The 18814-nt window shown below is 40.9% G+C and overlaps 1 protein-coding gene across 1 annotated transcript; it reads right to left on the reverse strand.

The window, feature by feature from the left end:
- Positions 1 to 405: 405 nt before the first annotated feature.
- AQP1 (aquaporin 1 (Colton blood group)) lies at positions 406 to 18589 on the reverse strand. The gene is made up of 4 exons (XM_058831861.1): positions 18089 to 18589; positions 4148 to 4312; positions 3950 to 4030; positions 406 to 2411 (listed from the first exon to the last, which is right to left on the reverse strand). The coding sequence occupies exons 1-4, from the start codon at positions 18476 to 18478 to the stop codon at positions 2232 to 2234; spliced, it is 816 nt and encodes a 271-aa protein (XP_058687844.1). The 5' UTR covers positions 18479 to 18589; the 3' UTR covers positions 406 to 2231.
- Between the last annotated feature and the right edge of the window lie 225 nt (positions 18590 to 18814).

An 18814-nucleotide genomic window follows, 5' to 3' on the forward strand; every position in this document is an offset into this window, starting at 1 on the left:
CACCATTAACTCTTTGTCAAAATAAACTATTTACTGCAAGTGAGTTCTGCAACTGTTCTGGATCTCTCTCTGGCTCAGAGACCCTGTAAGGCAAAAAAAAGGGTTAATTGGGAGTCCATGGAGGCACTGGGATAATAGCAGATAAAATTGGAAAGATATTCTAGAAAGTGGGTACAAGATCCTGGTACTCTGCTTCATTTCTAAGTATAATTTGGAAGAGTTCAGTGAAGATCTGCTTTGCCTGCCGTGAAAACAAAGAACATTCCTTTCCATAATGGGCAGCACCAAGTGAAGAATGGAAAAGCAGAAATTGGCTCAGTCTTACAGGCAGACACCTGAAAAATGGTGTAGAAAATTCAATTGAATTACATGGGAAATTAAAAATGAAGAATCATGAGAAGTTCGTATGTTAGCACAACTGATTTTGTTTATTTTTAAACCACCCCAAAATCCAATCATGCTCTATGTACATTGGCAATACATGGGATAGCACACCAAATGTAGACAAGAAAGATAAAATATATTCTGCTTTATTTTGCTGGCGATTTTCATTTTTATTCTTTTTTCTTTGACCATCTACTCAAATTGATGGAATGATCAGATTCCTATGCCAATCCTACCTCACCTCCCAATCCCACACTGTCTCTCAGAGAGGAGAATCCATCCCATTACCTCTGGGGGATTGCTGAATGCTGGAATGTGCTGATTTTCTGTCAGTTCCTCTGGGCCTCATTTCTTATGGAAAACTCTTTAGTGCAGAACAAGTATTTCAGCACGGATCTGCTTTAACTATATTCTGTAGTTAGTTGGTAAGATCAGGTAATGCTTTGGGTTACTCAGGAAATCATAAGTAGCACAGACACACACACACATTTAAACAGAAAATAATTTTCCATGTCGTTTAGAGTGTTAATTTTCTTTCTTGTTTCCAGTGTTGCTTATTTCGCTAAGCACTGCTGCAATTCGTTCCACTTGTCTTTATGCTCTTATTTTCTTACAAAACAGTACACTAGGCTTTCTGTATAAAACATATATATAAACATTTATATATATATATATATATATATATAAAAACAAAGCAACCACCCCCAAAATGGACTTACAGGTATGTATTTGCCCCTCATTAGAAAATAAACCGTGTGTACATCTGTTTGTGGTCCCTGAATGCCACAGTGCTGGCTGTTGGAATGGGGTCAGAGAGAAAGGGGATTTCTTTCCTCCTTGTTTTCCTTAAAATCACCAGATAAATTACACCAGGTGAACAAAAGCAGAGTAGTCATAGGAACCATCAGATCCTGTTTACACATTGGCACCACGTCACTCCTGTTGGCATCGTTGTTACTCTCCAATTTGAATTCTAGTTATTACTTCCCAGGGGGAAATATATCTTTTTTTTTTTTTTTTTTGTCACATACACTCTCCCCTCACAAGCAGCTGGATGCAGGTTCAGGGAGAATGAAACACTAGAAAATCTGAAAGATCCTGTGACTCTGGAAATTCTTACCCTGCCTAACTTTTCTGGACCTTTTTCTCAAAATTGATAGATCATTTGGGAAATTATGGTTAATTTTACCTAGCAACTAACCTTTAGTAACCTTTCATTCCAAAAGATGCTTTTGGACACTGATTTGAGACTGGGTTTTTTTCCCATTCATTGGTGGCATTAGATGCCAGCCTTGCATGTTTGTATAAATACTGTTTTTACAGGAGTAAGGCCTCTGTTAATAGTACAGATGGTTCTCTGTCCTCAAGATCTATTCTTTCAGAAAACAAACTGGTCATTGGAACTACTTATCATTACTGAGTGATGTAGAAGGAGAACCCCCCCATGCTAAAAACAACTCAAAATTGGGTGGTACCAATGGAGGAGTGTCTTGGTTTAGGGTTAAAACCCAGGACATTGGGTTCAACTCCAGCCCATTTTATTTATGTCATGCAAAGGTGACCTAAATAAACTTCACCCCAACTTATTTAGGTCATGACTTCTCAACCCAAAGGCTCTGTAATTGAAAAACCCCAGATATAAAAAACGCTATTAGGATTGGGGGCCAAAAAAAATAAAAAAAAAAAAAAGGAAAACTGTATTGAATTAAAAATACCAAAGTACTGCTTGCTGGTTTACAAAGAGTCTATAACACTGATAAAATCTTCGGAAACCAATGTGCTGCATTTTTTTTTTTTCTGCTTTTTTTCTTTTTTTTTTTTTTTCTCCCCTCTCTCCATGCTCTTCCTTATTTTGGCTTCATTTCAACTCGGGAGTTCATATCATCCCCTTCCAGGTCATACTCTTCTACTTGGCCACTGGTCCACACCTTCATGCGGTCGGTGAGGTCGCTGGTTCTGGGCGCCAGGATGAAGTCGTAAATCAGGGCAGCACTTGCTCCTCCGATGATTGGGCCAACCCAGAAAATCTGGAATACAAATCCAAGTCAGTGCATCGGGTATTTCTGCATTTGAAGCTCCTCTGAGGATTCTCACTGTGAAATTTGCAGCCTATCCACCTGGAATGTTGACTTAACCACATGGCATCAAAACAGGGATTTGTCGCCATGAATTGGTGATAGACCCAGGGGCGAAGAACTGTGACTGTGTTGTCAAGTTGTGATATTTAAAATCAGTTACCTACTGCTCAAACATCTCTGCTGCTCCAGATAGACTTGGCAGGGGAGCATAATTTCTAAAACAACAGGGCATTAATTTCCATTCTCCTATTAAATTCCAGTGATAGGTGAATTTGAAAGTAATACTTAATGAGCACCTAATTAGGGGCCTAATTTGCCACTGGAGGCTGCTTAGGTGGTGAAATTGCTGTGATTGAAGTGGCCTAACCACTTGAGAAAATTAAAATTTAGAAGGAGAGGTAATAAAAGGATTTTAGTAGGCAAGTTGATTTTGTTAGAAATAACAGAAGATATTGAAGACTTTGCGGGGCCAAAGCACTGTGGAGTCTAAAAACTCTTTTATTCAACAATATCAGTAGTTTAACACAAATTACTACCTCTATCTTCTTCTGTCTCTACAAACAATAATAATTTTTCTATTAAATTCTGAAAATATTAAGTCTTCACTTAGTTGCTTCCTATTAAATTCTGAAAATATTAAGTCTTCACTTAGTTACTTCCCTTTAGTGTCCTAATAATAATGTTCAAGTGGTAGACACCACCAAAATTTCCCCAGTGTCCTCTTATTAAGTTTTACTCTTTAGGTTAAAATGGAATCCGTATCCAAAATTTTCACAACCCCACTGTATTACCACTAAATTTCCACCTGCTCCTATGCAACGGGCTGCCAAAATCGTGAGTAGGAGAGTTGGAACAAGCCCCATTTATATATTCAAGAACACATGCTCATTTACAACTTTATATCAGCCTTCTTTATTGAGCTTTGGCAAAATAAGTAAATTTTTGTGAAGAAACTCATTTTAACCACATCTAACACAAGGAATAATCTAAAATTTTTTGTGTTTCCAGAGCTCTTATCCTTGAAAACAGATAAGCAGACACTCAGCTTTAAGATACTGAACATTTTATTAGCTCTTAAGTATTGGATGATCCATTTCAGTTTATAAACATGCTTAAGAATCTTTCTAAATTGAGTTTTACCAGATTAAGCAGTAGCACTTTACAAACTTAGTTTAAGCAATAAATACACAATACAGGATTCTGTGTAGTAAGGCTTCAACAATTAAAATGTTTGAAATAAATAAATACAAAGGGGAATAACCAAAGAAAATCTACTGTATTGCTTTGAGTGCAGAGGCTGAATGAGCCTGAGGACTTTTTGTTTGTCTGAGGTTGGTCAGGATTAAAAGGAGAATATTTTTTGCTAAATGAAACAGAAATGCCACCTCTCTGACTTGGTCCTAATGATATGTGTTGAAACGTTTCTGATCTTGTAGGTCATGTGTTTTCAGAGCCTCTTGTGAGTTAAACAAGTTTACTCAACTTACCCAGTGATTTTCAAAGTTGTTGGCAATGAGCGCTGAGCCGAAAGATCTGGCTGGGTTAATTCCACAGCCGGTGTAATCAATCTGGGAGGTGGAAAGAGAGCCAGAGGTGAGGCACAGATGAAGCTTGCCCATCATCTCCCTGCCTTCACTGGCCCACCCCGAGGTGGGCAGATTTAACCTCTGAGGGCTAAAACTTACAGCGAGAAGATGTCCCAAGGCAACGGAGAGACCAATGGCCAAAGGTGCCGACCCCGAGACGTCGTTCCTTCTCCGGTCTGTGGTGGCCAGGACACACAGCACCAGCTGGAAGGTGGCAATGATTTCAATTCCCAGCCCTTGGCCTGCGTTGATTCCCTCTGAAAGCTGCATGGAGGCGAGAAGGAAAATGTTATCTCATATTCCTGTATGACTTCAACCAGTGTAACAAAGCTCTGCGGTGTCTATTTCCTCGATATGAAAATACAGGCCTGCACATCCATTTCTCTCCTGGGGTTCCTTTTGCTTAACAGGGGAAAAAATAGGAAGGAATAGAAAAAATTGTAGAGAACTTAGTTTTGAAACACTCCCTGCTGTAGTCAAGCCTAGGTATAAGAAGCTTTTTTTGATCCAATGTGGCTGGTTCACAATTCAGCCAAAGTGAAGTCTCAGCCACTGGGCACAATGAGAGTGTAACTGACCTACATGTGAGAAACAAATCAGCCAGAAAAGTAAACTTTTCTGTAAAGTATATATATATATATTATATATAAGTAAAGTATACTTTTTCTGTATAAGTAAACTCAGCAGAGTTTACTTATACAGAAGTGAGCTGTGGTGCCTTAGGACAGTCACTCATTGCTTTAGGGATTTACACATTAATATTCAAATATAAATATTCCACCTATACTTTGAATTAATTGCCTGAAAATTTGCCTCTAATGCCACTGGAAATACCCTGAGATTCCCACGGACTTCATGTGGGACTGGCAGATGTGACAGAACACCACAAGTACGTAAAAACTATTTAGATATTAATATTTAGTCAACCTATCTCTAATTTGCACAGATAATGGTGTAGTCAATGGAGACAAGATCCATTCACCTGATGAAATGACGGGGAACATTTGAAAGCTCTGTCATTTATTTTTATATATATATCATTTGACTACAAAGAGCTTAGACACCTAACTCACAGGTGAACTACTTTTTGCTGTCCTAGACTCAAACTGAATCTCATTTAACATCTTTGGGATACATAAAGAAAGTCCCCAGCTGAGGAATCCCAAGGGGCTAAATGGGAGTGTTTCAATTTCCTACTGAATTAGATTATCTAGAAAAGCTCAAACTGTCAGAGATAAATATTCCAATTGTATTATTAGGCATGAAATCAGTAGAGTCTCTTGTAAATGCTGTAGAACATATTGAAACCATGGTGATTCCCATAAATGGACATTACAGAGCAGATATGCTGTCATATTTCAGGAGTACTGCTAAAAACTTGTGCCTAACAAGAAACCATGGAGGTAAAGCATTTGATGTTATAACAAGTTTTGAGTTCTGCTTTTAATTGCTGTATGCAATGGTGTCTTCATTAAGGCAAGGCAAGTCTTGAGCTGAATAATTTGGTGTTAAGCAGAAATAGCTCATTTGCATGGATGGGATGAAACATGAGCTTGGCCACAGGCCAGAGAACTGAGAATGTGACTCAGAGTAGGAAGCAAACTCTGCAAAACTTATATTAATTTGTGCTATCAGTAGGTTATCACATCTGTCAGAGCCTCTGTGTTAAAAACTGCTGGGTCATACATAACAAAAAAACATAATTACATGTTATTGTGACCTGTCCAGAACAATGAAACCACGGGAAATCCTGCTATTAATCTGGTTCTGTGGTTTATGCCCTAATTTCCCCAAAGCTAATACTTGAAAAACCTTAAAACTTAACGATGGTTAACTGAACTCTTTCACTTTCCACAGGTGTTGTTCACATTTCTTGTTTCTTCTCTTTAACGAAGTCTAATATCAAATTCCTAAGCAATGAAAAAAAAAAAAAAAAAGTCATCTGATTCTTTCCTCAGCATGAATCTTACTTTTAAATCCGGCTAATCTGAAACACTAATAATGTATTTTTATAAATTGTTCTTTAACATGCAGGAGCAATATCCTCTGAGCTGGATGTACTCTGTCCACAAATAGAAGGGAATTCTGATTGAAAGGATGGGTGTTTTGGTTCCTTCAGCATCCATGGAATAGAAACTGAAATCCATTCATGAAGCCTTCCTCATTATTAGAACTTACATGTGAGAAGTATGAGTCTGACATAAATGCATCCATTTGAGATGCACTGAAAATTGCAGGATCCAGAAATTCCTGCTTGATTATCTCTGAATTAATATCATATTTCTTTTGTAAAAGCAATTAATATATTTTTAAAAGAAGCAAAATATACACTTTTTTTTTTTTCTTTTCACTGTAGAGACAGTGGGATTTATATGTCTCTCAACAAATTAGGCTTACAGCATATTTCCTTGTATCAAAACCAATTTAAGAATCTGGACTATATACTCTCTGGAAAATCTTCTCTTACATTTGGAAGGCCAATTGGACAAAGTTAAAAGCCTGGTGTCTTAACAAATATGTGGCTGATGTGCACATGCCCAGAAGCAGATAAGAAATCAAATTCTTTTCTATCATAATGCAGCCCCAGAGAACCCAGAGCTGAAGTCTGACACATCAATGTTAGCATTTGACAAAACCTTGACATTTGAAGAGATTAAACACTGGGCTTTCTCTTCACTTGAAGGACTTCTATAAAAAAAAAAAAAATAAGAGCAAAATTATTCTTTAAAAACCTGTGATAATCCTTATCTTCAAGAGACGGAAATCATATTCTTCCTTTCCCTCCAGGAAAAACACATCCTACAGCTGACGTGACTTGAGGTCATTCTCCCTGCTAATCAACACTTATTGATGGGCTGTGTGGAATCAAAGAAAACCTGGAAATGTCATAGGAAACCTTTTGCTTTCCTCCAGCTGGGTAATTTTACACAGCCTGCCAGGAGCGTTAAGGTTCCACTGTGAGAGCAAGGACTCTGGGCCATATTCCAAAACAGGACAAACCCAGGCAAACCTTGGATGTCCTGCTTTGCTGGAGCCTGTGGATCTGCAGTGTGGAAGTGTAGGATAACAGAGTATTTATTTGCCACCTTATCAGAGCTAAATTATCCCTGCAGCATCAGCCTGGACCATCCATGGTACACATGGAACAGCACCAGGGTTCACCCTCCCAAGCACACCCCAGAAAAGCTTTAGAAAGGGAATAGGAAGGCACATTTCCTTGTGCCAAGTTAAAATGTACATGTACATGTGCATATTTATATTTATCAACCTTATTCACAGAGGATTTCCAAACCCAGATAACATTTTGCACCTTTTGAATCTGCTGGTTTAAGCTCTTGACAGAACCTGGGAGACACAACCAACATGAGTTTGTCATCCTTTGCTTTTATATTTCTGTGCGTTGTTCAGGTTTTTAAGGAAAGCTTGAAACTTTGTGGAATATTTTTTAGAATACGAGACTCCAGAAGCTTCAGGAGTTTAATCTGAATTTAGTAGGAAGCAGTTCCACACATTAGAGGCCACATTAGAGACTAAAAATCAACAGCTGTTCTTAACATCTGCCATTCTGCTACTGAGAATACCCAGAACACAAGGTGACCAATATCTCTGGTCTCTAAATAGACAAAATAATGCTTTGAAGCAAGACACAGACACTTCCAGTGCAGTCCTGGGGTGAAGAGAACCCTTTCCAGTGACCTGTACCCACACTGCAATGCCTTTTTCTACACAGACTTCTTTCCCTTTTTTGTTCACATGAATAATTCCACTAAACTTCATTTCTAAGTCAGTGCTTTGACAGAAGAAGCACCAGAAACACACATAAGAAATGGGCTGAATCATTGGCAAGATGTGAGAGCTGTCTGTGGACACATTTGATCAGCTGAATCAATCTTGGCTGCGCCAGCTTGCAGTGAGAAAATCCCCCCTTGACTGTCACAGCTCCCAGACAAGGAGCAGAACATGTAGACACCCCTTTTATGAGCTGAATCCCTCCATTTCCAGTCCCAATGATCCCATGATTAATGATTTTTTCCCTCAGTTCGCTATGAATCTGAATAAGGTCATGGAATAAAAATCTACCATAATTCAGTAAATGTACAGAATCACATCTTATTCACAAAACTCCAATGCAACTGCTTGGAAACTAAGGAAGCACTGAAGGCACAGTGGCTCAAGAGACGTTCAAATGAGGAGTGTTAAACCCCAAAAAGTGTTATCTAGACATGAACATGAGAGTTAGCTGAAAGGAACACCTGCTTTATGTCTTAGGAAATGGGCAGTGGCCACATCACTTCCATAACATCAGACAGGAGATGGGAATGATGGGATTTGTTTCCCAGAAGTGCCCTTAACTGCCATGTTTAGCTGACTGACTCCCACAGCAATAATTTGGGCAAATTAATGGTATGTTTTCTTTCCTTTAGATTTTTTTTTCTTTTTTTTTTTGGTAAGGACAGGATATTTATGAGTTGTCCGCCTTCAGAAGAGAAACGGGGACAGGAAATTAAACTGGCCCAAGGTAAACCCCACTGTGTACTTCTCCAGTGGCTTCATATTTTTCTCATTACGAGTGAAAGTATATCAAGTTCAAACCTGTTTCCCGTTATATGGATAAGACACTTTGTTATGCAAGGTGGTTCCATCACGTGGTGCTGAGCTCCTTCTCATCCAACAAACTTAGCCCTGGATTGGAGCTTCCAGGGCCCAGCTTCTTTTCATATAACAGGGATTACAGTCTCATTGTTCCAGAAAAAAAAGGAAAAGAATAGAAAAGAAAAAAAGAAAAAGAAAAAGAAAAAAAAAAAAAAAAGGAAGAGGCCTCTGTAATTGCAGAAGTTAATTTTTCAGCAAGGGAGTTTTTCAGCTTTCCCCATTCTTATCAAACACCAGAGCAAGCCCTGCCTGCTGGTGGGGTTTTGAGGGAGAAAATTTAAGTCTTGGCATTTTTAATGGCTTGCATTTCTCTTCCTTGCATGTCCTTACCATCCTACTGAAATCATTACCTTTTCTCTGCCATGGCAGACATTTTTCTTGAAATTAGCATTTTATTCAAGTAAATTCTTGCTGTCTTGCAGCATTTTCTTCTTATGGCTGAAAATTTCCCTTCTTTGACTTTCCTTCTTTTACTGAATAAGGAATACTCTTCACTATGGTTTAGATGGTTCATTCTCTCTTTGTCATCCCCTCTTTTGAAATATTCATCATTCTTTTTAATGCCAACTAGCTATCATTGAAGTGTTTGGCTGGCAAAGTTCTTTAATGGGATGTTCTACAAATGTAATCTCAGAAATTCATCTCCCTACCTCTCTCCAAGCCACATTCCAGCATCTTGCCTGTCATTTTGTTTGACTTTTCTCACTCCTTCAGCTCCAGCTCTGTCATGAAACTTGATGATTTCTGCATTGATAACATACCTTTATTCTCCTGGAAGTCTGTCCTACATCTCCATGGCTATAAACCGTCCCTTGAGTGATAGTCAAAATTGATTCAGAGACTTCATCCCTCGCTGTTTAACTACAGTTATTCACTTCTACCCTTGCTATTTAACAGTATCACTCTGACATGGATGTTTCTACAGCCATTAATGGAGTATTAGGAATTCAGGGAGTACAAAAGTCTCATTTCTTTAGCAAGGAGACACAGGCAAAGATCTGAAGAGTTTCACTTAAAATTATATGACAGGAGCACTCAAAAGCTGCTTATGAATTAGCTTTGGATCGTATCCTACATCAACAATGGAAGCATTCAGCAGAACCTGGGGACAAAACATATTGTCCTCTGCTAGATTATCCTTCCTATAAATACAGCCTTAAGAGCTCTAAAGGGGACTCATTCAATTCCCAAAGCAGAAATCATATTTTCCGTTCTTTGGGCAGCAGACACCCTCCAGGAATAAGGCTGAGCTCCCTCCTCCCACCCTCTCTGTAGGCCGAGGAGAAATTATCCAGGGCTTTGTGTCGTAGTGCCATGGAGAGAAAGAGGGGAGAATGATTATTATATTAAACCAGAGCACATAAAATTTGTATTATTATTTTTTATTTTATTATTATATTTAGCATAGCTGGTCAGAGACAGACAATTTTTTTAGTTACACTTTTACTTTTTGATGTGCCTCTGGGAAAGTTGCTTGGGAGAATTTTTTTTTTTTTTTTTTTTTGGTTAAATGTTGCTGCTGAGAAATAAACAACTTCTATTCAGAGGATGAGGAATTGTGAGGCTTTGTACTTTTTTTTCTTTACCTAGCCAAACCTAAGCAAATAGTTAATTTTCTGTAATAGCTGAATCCCTCGTTTATACCACAGAGCTGTTTATTATTTCTTCCATTACCAGCCTAGAATTAAACAGTATTTCAGTGGGGAATTTTGGGCATTTCTGAATTTTGAGCCAAATAGCATTTTTCTTTCTATGCTGTTAATGAGATAACACCTGAATTTGCACAAACCTCATAGTATAATTGCTGGCAATTTCACCAAAGTAATATTAGTTTTATATTTCTAGACAAACTCCAACAAACCTGTGAAGTTCTCAAAATTTACGAGTCAACCTTATGCACAGCATTGAAAACTCAGCATTTCCATGGGGTTAAAAAGCAGCTCTGAGCCTGTGCAACGCATTTCAGGAATTGGGGGAACAATTCCAGCTCCTTCATTTCTCCACCTTGCTCATCAAGGAAGTCTTTACAAAGGAAGGAAAAGGGGCCAAACCTGACCTTACCCATTCCAAACGCGGCCATCAGTGCCCTCAGGAGGAGTTGTGTGTGTGTATGTGTAAGGAAATGTGCCACATTTCTGCTCTGAAAGCATTCACTGACTCCACTTGGTACAGAATTAGCGCCAAGAGCCTGGAAAAGTTTAGTTTTCTGTGACACCTCCCCGCAGTTCCTAGAGAGGGGATGCACAGGACGCGTCCAGGGAAGCACACAGAGGAATTCTTTATGCCTTTCTAGTCTGTGAGTTGTGCCTTGCAGAGCTCTCAGGCCACATTTTCGCCCTCCTGCTGTTTATAGTTTCCTCCAGGATGCCTGTCAGGCCCTGTATATTTGATTTAACAGGTTGATGTTGTGCCTCAGCCTCAGATCTCCTCAGCTTCAATGAAGCTGCAGCAGCCAAACACCAGCACTGGCTCTGGACGCCAGGAAGATCAGCACTTTCCCATCAATTACACATTAATAAATACTCATGGCTCAAAATGTTCCCAGCCAGGCCAGAAAAACCTCCAGGAGACAATTGTGGTACCAGGTAAAGACCCCTCTGTTATTGAATTATCTCAATTAAGCTGGAGAATGGACAAATAAGCAAAAATGTACTACTGCCCTAAAGAAAACAGGCAATTTCCTCTGGAGACAAACAGGAAATTTTTCAAGGGCTATCTTTTCTTCCTTTAGTACTTGTGAGGTGGTTTGGTATTCTTGCTTTAAAAATGCTTCACTTAAAACTATCCAGAAAAAAAAATATGCAGACAGTGAAATTTTTTTTAGGATTCTTTGATTAAAGAAATGTTATTCTCAGCTCCCTGAAGGTTTGCATTATCTGCTAAAACCCACGAGCCCTGCTACAAAGCCTAGGTTTTTTTTGTTTTTTTGTTTTTTTTTTCCATTGCACCCATTTAACTATAATTAATCCATAATGTTCATTCTTTTGCTGTGGACATTTCCATTTGTTCTCAGGCTGTGGTCCTTGTCATGTCAGATCTTGGTTCAGAACCCACACCTACTAATAGGTATTTTTATAAACTTTCCAATTGGTTTAAATTAAAATTTGAAATTTGGGTTTATCTCATCTGAAGAATCTTTCTGTCCATCTGTCTCTGGTGTGTGAGTGTATTGGGGGTGTGCAAACACATAACCCACAGTACACACAAATATATTTGGTAAAATAAGAGATCTCTGTGGAAAGGAAACCAATTTTAACTGTTTATTGACCACTCAGGAAAGGTGGTGGGAAAATTAATTTTACTTAAATCCTACTTAGTTTGACAGTTGACCAAACAGAAAAAATCATTCTCTGAAAATCCCACCATGACTTCACTTGTATTACAATACTAACTAATCTACCAAATGTTTTTAGATTTATGGAAACTCATTTTTTTAAACACCCCTCTGCACCCCTGTCAGGGATTTCTACCATTTCTAAGTAGAAATAAATGAGGAGAACCTTTAGTTTGAAGCCTGCAGAGCATTTACCAAATGGTCATCTTTGGATCCACTGGCACAAAACCCACTTTGATCTCCTCTGCTCTGGCACAGAAGGACTGGGCTGCAGGAGGATGAGCACCCAGGGCCTCTCCTTGTCCCAGGAATGCCGTGCTGCTGCATCCCTCGCTGCTCCCTGCCAAAATCCCGGGATATGGCTCTATTATTAGAGAGGCGTTAAGCAAATCTTCACAGGAATGGAAATCAGACAATAAGCTCTGAGATCTGAGATAAGGATTAGAGCCATAACCCCATATTCTCTGGGGGATGGGTGATAACCATCAGGTTTATGTCTCAGCCCAGATGTTTCTGCTGCTACTGTGTGAACTCATTAGAAAGTGGCCGAGACCGTGGCCAGTTTTGAGCAGGTGCCTTTCCTGTGTCCCACCTGCCCTGCCTGGGGCCTCTCAGTACAATGCTGGCAAGCCTTAAAAGCCCTCTGCTGCAAAAAAACTGTCAGTGAACAATGAGCTATTGTCTTTGTTAAGAAATAAAAATCCCAGATCAATGTCATGTACAGGAACCATTTTTTCTCATTTTAAAAGATACAGCAGCTCCTGGTCCCTTGTGAAGGTTTGAGTCCTCAAGCCCACAGACGTCCCAGCAGAGGCAAAGTTGGCAGGAAAAGCCTAAACTGGATGTAAAATAGGCGGAGCAGAGGGTAGAGAGAGGGAGAATGAAGCTGCTCACTGTCCTAGACTTGAGAAAGGCACGATATATAATCTGCATTGAAAGGAAAAAAGGCATCCAAGGATTTTTCAATAAGCGCTAAAGGTCAGGAACTCAGCTGCGTGTCTCGTCCATCCAGCAGCACCTCTGGAGCTGCAATTTTCCACAGTGACTCAGAGGAAAAGCAGCATCACTTACTCAATTGTCCCCTCACACTGTCAAGCTCTCAGTTTATTTTGGATGTTCTTCCAACTCGAGCCGGCTTTGTTTAATTGGAGGCTGGAGAACGGGCTCGTAGGGCGCGGGCACGAGGAGACAGGGAAATCACAAGGCAAACACTGAGTCATCCAGGGCAACCAGGCAAATCCTGCTCCCCATGGTGAGAAGGCCACTAGTGTGGACCAAATGTGGGGAGTGTGGTGATTACCGTGGGGAATCCCCTCTGAGACAAGTTTCTAAAGGATGGGAAACATCCAGTGGGGAATAGCAGGATAAACACTTCAGTGCTGACCCACAAACACCGTTAAAAGGTGTGGCAGGTCTCAACTACACGAAAGGGAATTCCCAGTGCTTGTGCAACATTATGTTTGCACTGGAAATGCAAACTGGGAATTTGCTGGGAGAAAATTCACCTGCATGGATGCCATAGAGATAAGATCATCTGCAGATTATAAGGATCCACATATTTTATCGCATCCTATGCTCCACTCTCCTGGAGACAAGAGATTGTTCATCCTCCCCAGGCAGCACAATATGTGTGGAGCTGGGGACATGTACACAGTAAAGGAAAAAAAACCTAAAAATCTCCAGCACTGAGGTTCCAAGTTGCTCTGTTGCTGCTCGATCACAATCCAAGTGGGAATAGTTATGGAAAGAAGACTCATTCCTATCACTGGAAGTGTTGAAAGCCAGGCTGGATGGGGCTTGGAGCAACCTGGGATAGTGGAAGGTGTCCCTGCCCATGGCAGAGGATTGGATCTTTAAGGTCTCTTCCAACCCAAAGTATTCCATGACTCTGTGGTTCTGTGGTGTGCCTTTGGTGAGGGTGGAAGGTGTCTCAAAGCAGCAGATGCTGGCCTGGTATGAGGAGTCAAAGACTCCTTTTTCCCTGGCTTTGAGAACTAGAGCTGGACATGGGGTGATTATCCCCAAAGGACAACGCACCCTGGTCTGCACCAACTCTGCCACGGCTGCTCCTGATCTGGGGAGCCCCACGGAGCAGCAGAGACACAACCAGTCACAGCAGACGTTCAAAGGGTGCTCCAGCAACAAGTAACTCTCCATACTCCAGGATATGTATACTCATAGTATCCATATGAATATTCACCTGTCTTAAAACGACCTCTGAATCCACTGACCACAGATCTCCTCTGGCTTTTCCAAAGGGCTCTTTACACAAACAACATTTATCAGTCCACTGGGTGTTTTCTAAACCCAAGCCCTCCTATTTGTTATTCTTGGTTGTTTTTCTTTTCCCTTTATCTACCCAAGCAATGTTACCTTCAGGTCTGTTTTTCTTGCCTGCAATTTTTGATCCACTTATAACTTTTTAAAAAAATATCTTTCATCATAAACTCAAACGCAGAGTTTTCAAACAGTTTCCTAATTATAGCCCAGAGAGTTAGGGGACACATTTCCTAGCAGTCTCATCACTATGCCAAAATACAGAAAACTATGAAACTGTGAAAATAGTGAAGCAGTGTCTGCATTTGTCACAAAATTCTAATTATTTATATATACCTAGACATTTAGCTCATGTTATTAGATAGATAGATATAAAAATATGAAATAACCTGAGTTAAAGAAATTTTCTGAGCATGTTTTTAAAAGTTGGATAAAAGTTCTTCAAACAAACATTGTTTGACAGCAAATATTGTGTTACTTTACAGCACAGAAGTCTCCTCTCACCCCTCTTTCCTGCTTGAGCTCTTTGTTGGTCATTAACTGCCTGTGCTGAGTAGTTTGTTCCATTATCCAAACTCCAGATCTGTCCTCACCAGACAATAGCCAGCTCTGCTGGCAGATGAGCGCATTTTGGATTTGTTATTCTCTATTCTTACAGTTTACCTAATGGAAATTTGTAACGTGTAGTAATTCAACTTCCAAAAAAAGATACAAGATGATGTAAGGAAAAATATTTGAATTTTTAGAAGAGCAAACACACTGCACACTCCTCTTCCAGCTTCTCTAATTCTCAAAGTTTTTACTTTGGAACCCACACCACTACTAAAATATATTGGAAGTTAAGTGTCTTAAAAGGATTCAGTAATCTAAATACACCTCGGAGTGTTGTCCAAAATGTCTTACTCGGGACCAGCCAAAGTAACTAAAAATATATCTGTTGACTTAAGAAAACTTTGGATCAAAATCCTAATGTGTGACTGGTTTGCTTGTCTTAGTGTAAACCAAACCTTAATACTGAGCATGTTAAAGGAACATCCTGCATTTTCATCCTCCCTCTTTCTCCTCAGCCTTGTACTGTCCATGGCTGGGTTTTGTGCTTCATTTGATTGTATTTCCTTTTTTCCCTTTGTGAAATGAGCAAGACATGGATTTGTCCCACTTAATTTTGGATATTTAGCAGAGGCTTCCAAGCCTGGAGCCTCAGCGTGGCAAAGAGGAGCTGGGTGTCTCTGGAAGCAACTCAACAGACCTAAAGTTTGATCTAATCCACAGGGGATTCTCTCATTCTCTGTGCATTAGGAGGAGCCAGTGGAAATGGGTTCTCAGCTTGGTCCCTCAGTGCAGGACCTGCAGCCAGGCAGGAGAAATCTGAGTTTAGGAATGCAACCCCACCCAGTATCCACTGGGAGCACTGGATGGCCACTCACTCCATTACACTGCCCCCACCACATTTTTCCTGTAAAAAACACCTCTCCAAAAGCATGGCAGGGTCAGAACAGAGGACAAACCACCCACATCCAGTCCCTCTTCCCAACTTTGTCAAACAAGCAGAACTCCATTTCTATTCCTTTTCTGAGCAGGGAACCCACACCTCGTTATCCACAAGAAGGGCTGGAAGACAGAGCAGCTGGCAGGGCTGCCATCTCTGAGCCCCCCCTCCTTGTCCTCAGGTTAAAAACCAGAACAACAAAAGTGCCTCCGTGGTTTCTCCTTGCCAGCTCTTTGCTGAAGGAGACACCTGGTGCTGTGGTTTCAGGATGTGCCCCGTTGAGATCGGCTCTGCACGAGCACAGCCCCTCTGCTGCTGCTCCCCCATGCCTTGGGCTCAGACCCAGGTCCCCCTCAGCCCTCCCCAGCCACTCCAGGCTTGTGACTGGGAAATGAATGGACTTGCTTTCCTTTCCTCTCTAGTTCTTCCTCACGAGGGAGCAGAACAGCTGCTGCCCTCGCTATCCCCAGGGGGGTCTCCCCACCGCTCCTCCAGCCAGAACATTTATAACTGGATGCAAAAGAAAAAGAAACAAAACTCTGAGCATTTTCCAATGACAAACAGTGAGATCAGAGCTTTTAGAAACAATATTCTGTTATTTAATTGCACAGAAATTGCTGATCGATTTGTAAAGTTTATATGATGGAGATTTAACCCTGCCTGGTTTTGCCTTTATAGCTTGAGGAGTTACTGACTGAGGGGCAAGAAGAGCTTCACAAATGGCCAGGTTTAGAGCTTTGGTTAGAGGAAGAAACCAGTCATCAGGATTTTATGGAAGCAAAAGGGAAAAACCAAGCTTAAGTGCTACCAAAACCAGACCTCCCGTGTTTAATGGCTGTTGGACCTCTCGAGGAAACCACTTGGGCGGACACCCTGTCCCATGTGGTTGAGCTGTTCCCTCTGTCAGTGGTTTCAGAGGAAAAGATCACGTATCACACTCACAGCCAGAGCCTTCTGGAGTCAATAAAATTATTTGCTCTTCTTCCCCAAAATGTTTTGAGTTAACCCATCAAAATTTCCAAAGCACTGGCAGGACGGAATAGCTGCAAGCACCAGGACAGAGGGAGGCGAGCAGCCAATTCACAGAGTAACACGAGGGTGGATAATACTGAGCTGCCCAGGAATCACCTTAATATCAGATTTTATTCTGTTTTGAAAACTTGACCCATGTTCTAAATTAACTGTAATGTCAAATTACAGTATGCAAAACCATATTGCTTTTTTGCCTAAGTTATTTCAGAAGAGATGTTGCATTTGCAGCTTTATGTCCCAAATACCCTTGTGACTTCAAATGGGCAAAAGATTTCAAATTAGCTCAATTTACAAACTGCAGTCAGGAATATTGTGCAAGAAAGGGGCCAAGGAAAATATGTGAAATACTTGTTCTTAAGAGATCAGGTCAAATAAGTGTCCAGAAGGAATTTCCATTTATAGCACTGCTCAGGCTGTGGCACTGCCTCTGACAGTGGGATGATTTCAAGTTTAAAAGTGTATTTATCCATTTTTTTTTTTCCTCCTATTATGCTGCAACAACAACAACAGCAAAATGACATTTTGAGGAGGAGGAGCTGTGGCCAGGCAGTTTTTAGGTAGCATGATGTGAGCATCTGGCTGGGAGAGAGCTGGAACCTGCACCTCAGTTACCTGTAGCTGCCTCACATTTTCATCCAGTTCACATGTGAGAACTCAGGATTTGTCTAATATTTGCCCAGAACTGCACAGAAAGGGCAGCTGGGATTCTGTCAGGCAGGATCTGAGCACTCTGCCTAATGCAACAGGTACTGCTCACACCTTTAGGGATGGGATTTCTCTTGCTGCACACCTCTCTCTGCTCCCGTGGGTTTTCATTGCAGCTGTCACCAGCATACACAGATCATTAATTACTCAAAATGAACCACACTCACAGAAGCCAAAACAACACTGGTATATTAATCAGCATGTCACCTTAGAGAGCCTCAGAACCACCAAAGGTCATAAAACTGCCAGTGCTTTCAGTGTTAAATTGGCATCAAAAGCCTCCTTTCAGCAACTTGGATGTACAAAACTGAACATAAGCAAAACTGATCACGACCAGAATATCCTAAAGCTCCAAAATGAGGGTGGGGAGGAATGACCATCTCTATGACATCCTGGTTATCAGTCAGGACTGGATTCTCTGCTACAATAAACACTCAGCCTGCCCAAGGTCACCAGCAGCAACAGAACCCCCACATCCTTAGTAGACCACAGGTACATTTCTACTCGAAAAAAAAAGAAAGTAAAGGGGGAATTAAAAGTTTCTACTTACAGCATTAAGCCCCAGGGAGTTTTGTGGCAGAGAGGAGGTGACTCCCGAGAGAATGGCTGTGGCCACCACTGCCCCCAGGCACTGGGCGAGGATGTACATGAGCGCCTTGAAGATGCTGATCTGGCAGCTGAGCAGCAGCCCCAGGGTGACAGCCGGGTTCAGGTGTGCCCCGCTGATGTGGCCCACGCTCTGCGCCATGGTAGCGATGGATAACCCAAAAGCCAGAGAAACCTTCACGTTGTCCTGAGACTTCGTTGATGTTTTGTTGCCCACCACAGGGAAGTTGAAGCCCAGAGCCGAGCCAATGCTGATAAAAATAAAAAGGCTCATGGCCAGGAACTCTGCCACCACTGCCCTCCAGAACATTTTCTTTCTGAATTCACTAGCCATCTTTCCTCTTTCTTTCTCTCTTTCTCTCTCCCCTCCTCACTTTCCCTTCTCCCTCTCTCCCTTCCTTTGCCTGATATTTGTCCTTTGAGGTCTGAAGAGAAATCTGGAGGAAAAATACAGTCCTTGGATTATTTATAGGGCTTTGGGTGGTCTGTAGGAGGGAAGGGGTGTTGCACAAAAGGAGGAAAGAACATCTACATAGATGCTGACTGCTAGATTGATGTAAGACACTGTTTGCCTGCCAAAGTTTTTTTCTTCCTTTCTTTTTTTTTTTTTTTTTTTTTTTTTCCTTTTCCTCTCCCTTAACAGCGTTCGATCTCTGCCGCCGTTTTTTAA

This window comes from Poecile atricapillus, chromosome 2, assembly GCF_030490865.1.
Source record: "Poecile atricapillus isolate bPoeAtr1 chromosome 2, bPoeAtr1.hap1, whole genome shotgun sequence".
Taxonomy (NCBI): Eukaryota; Metazoa; Chordata; class Aves; order Passeriformes; family Paridae; genus Poecile; species Poecile atricapillus.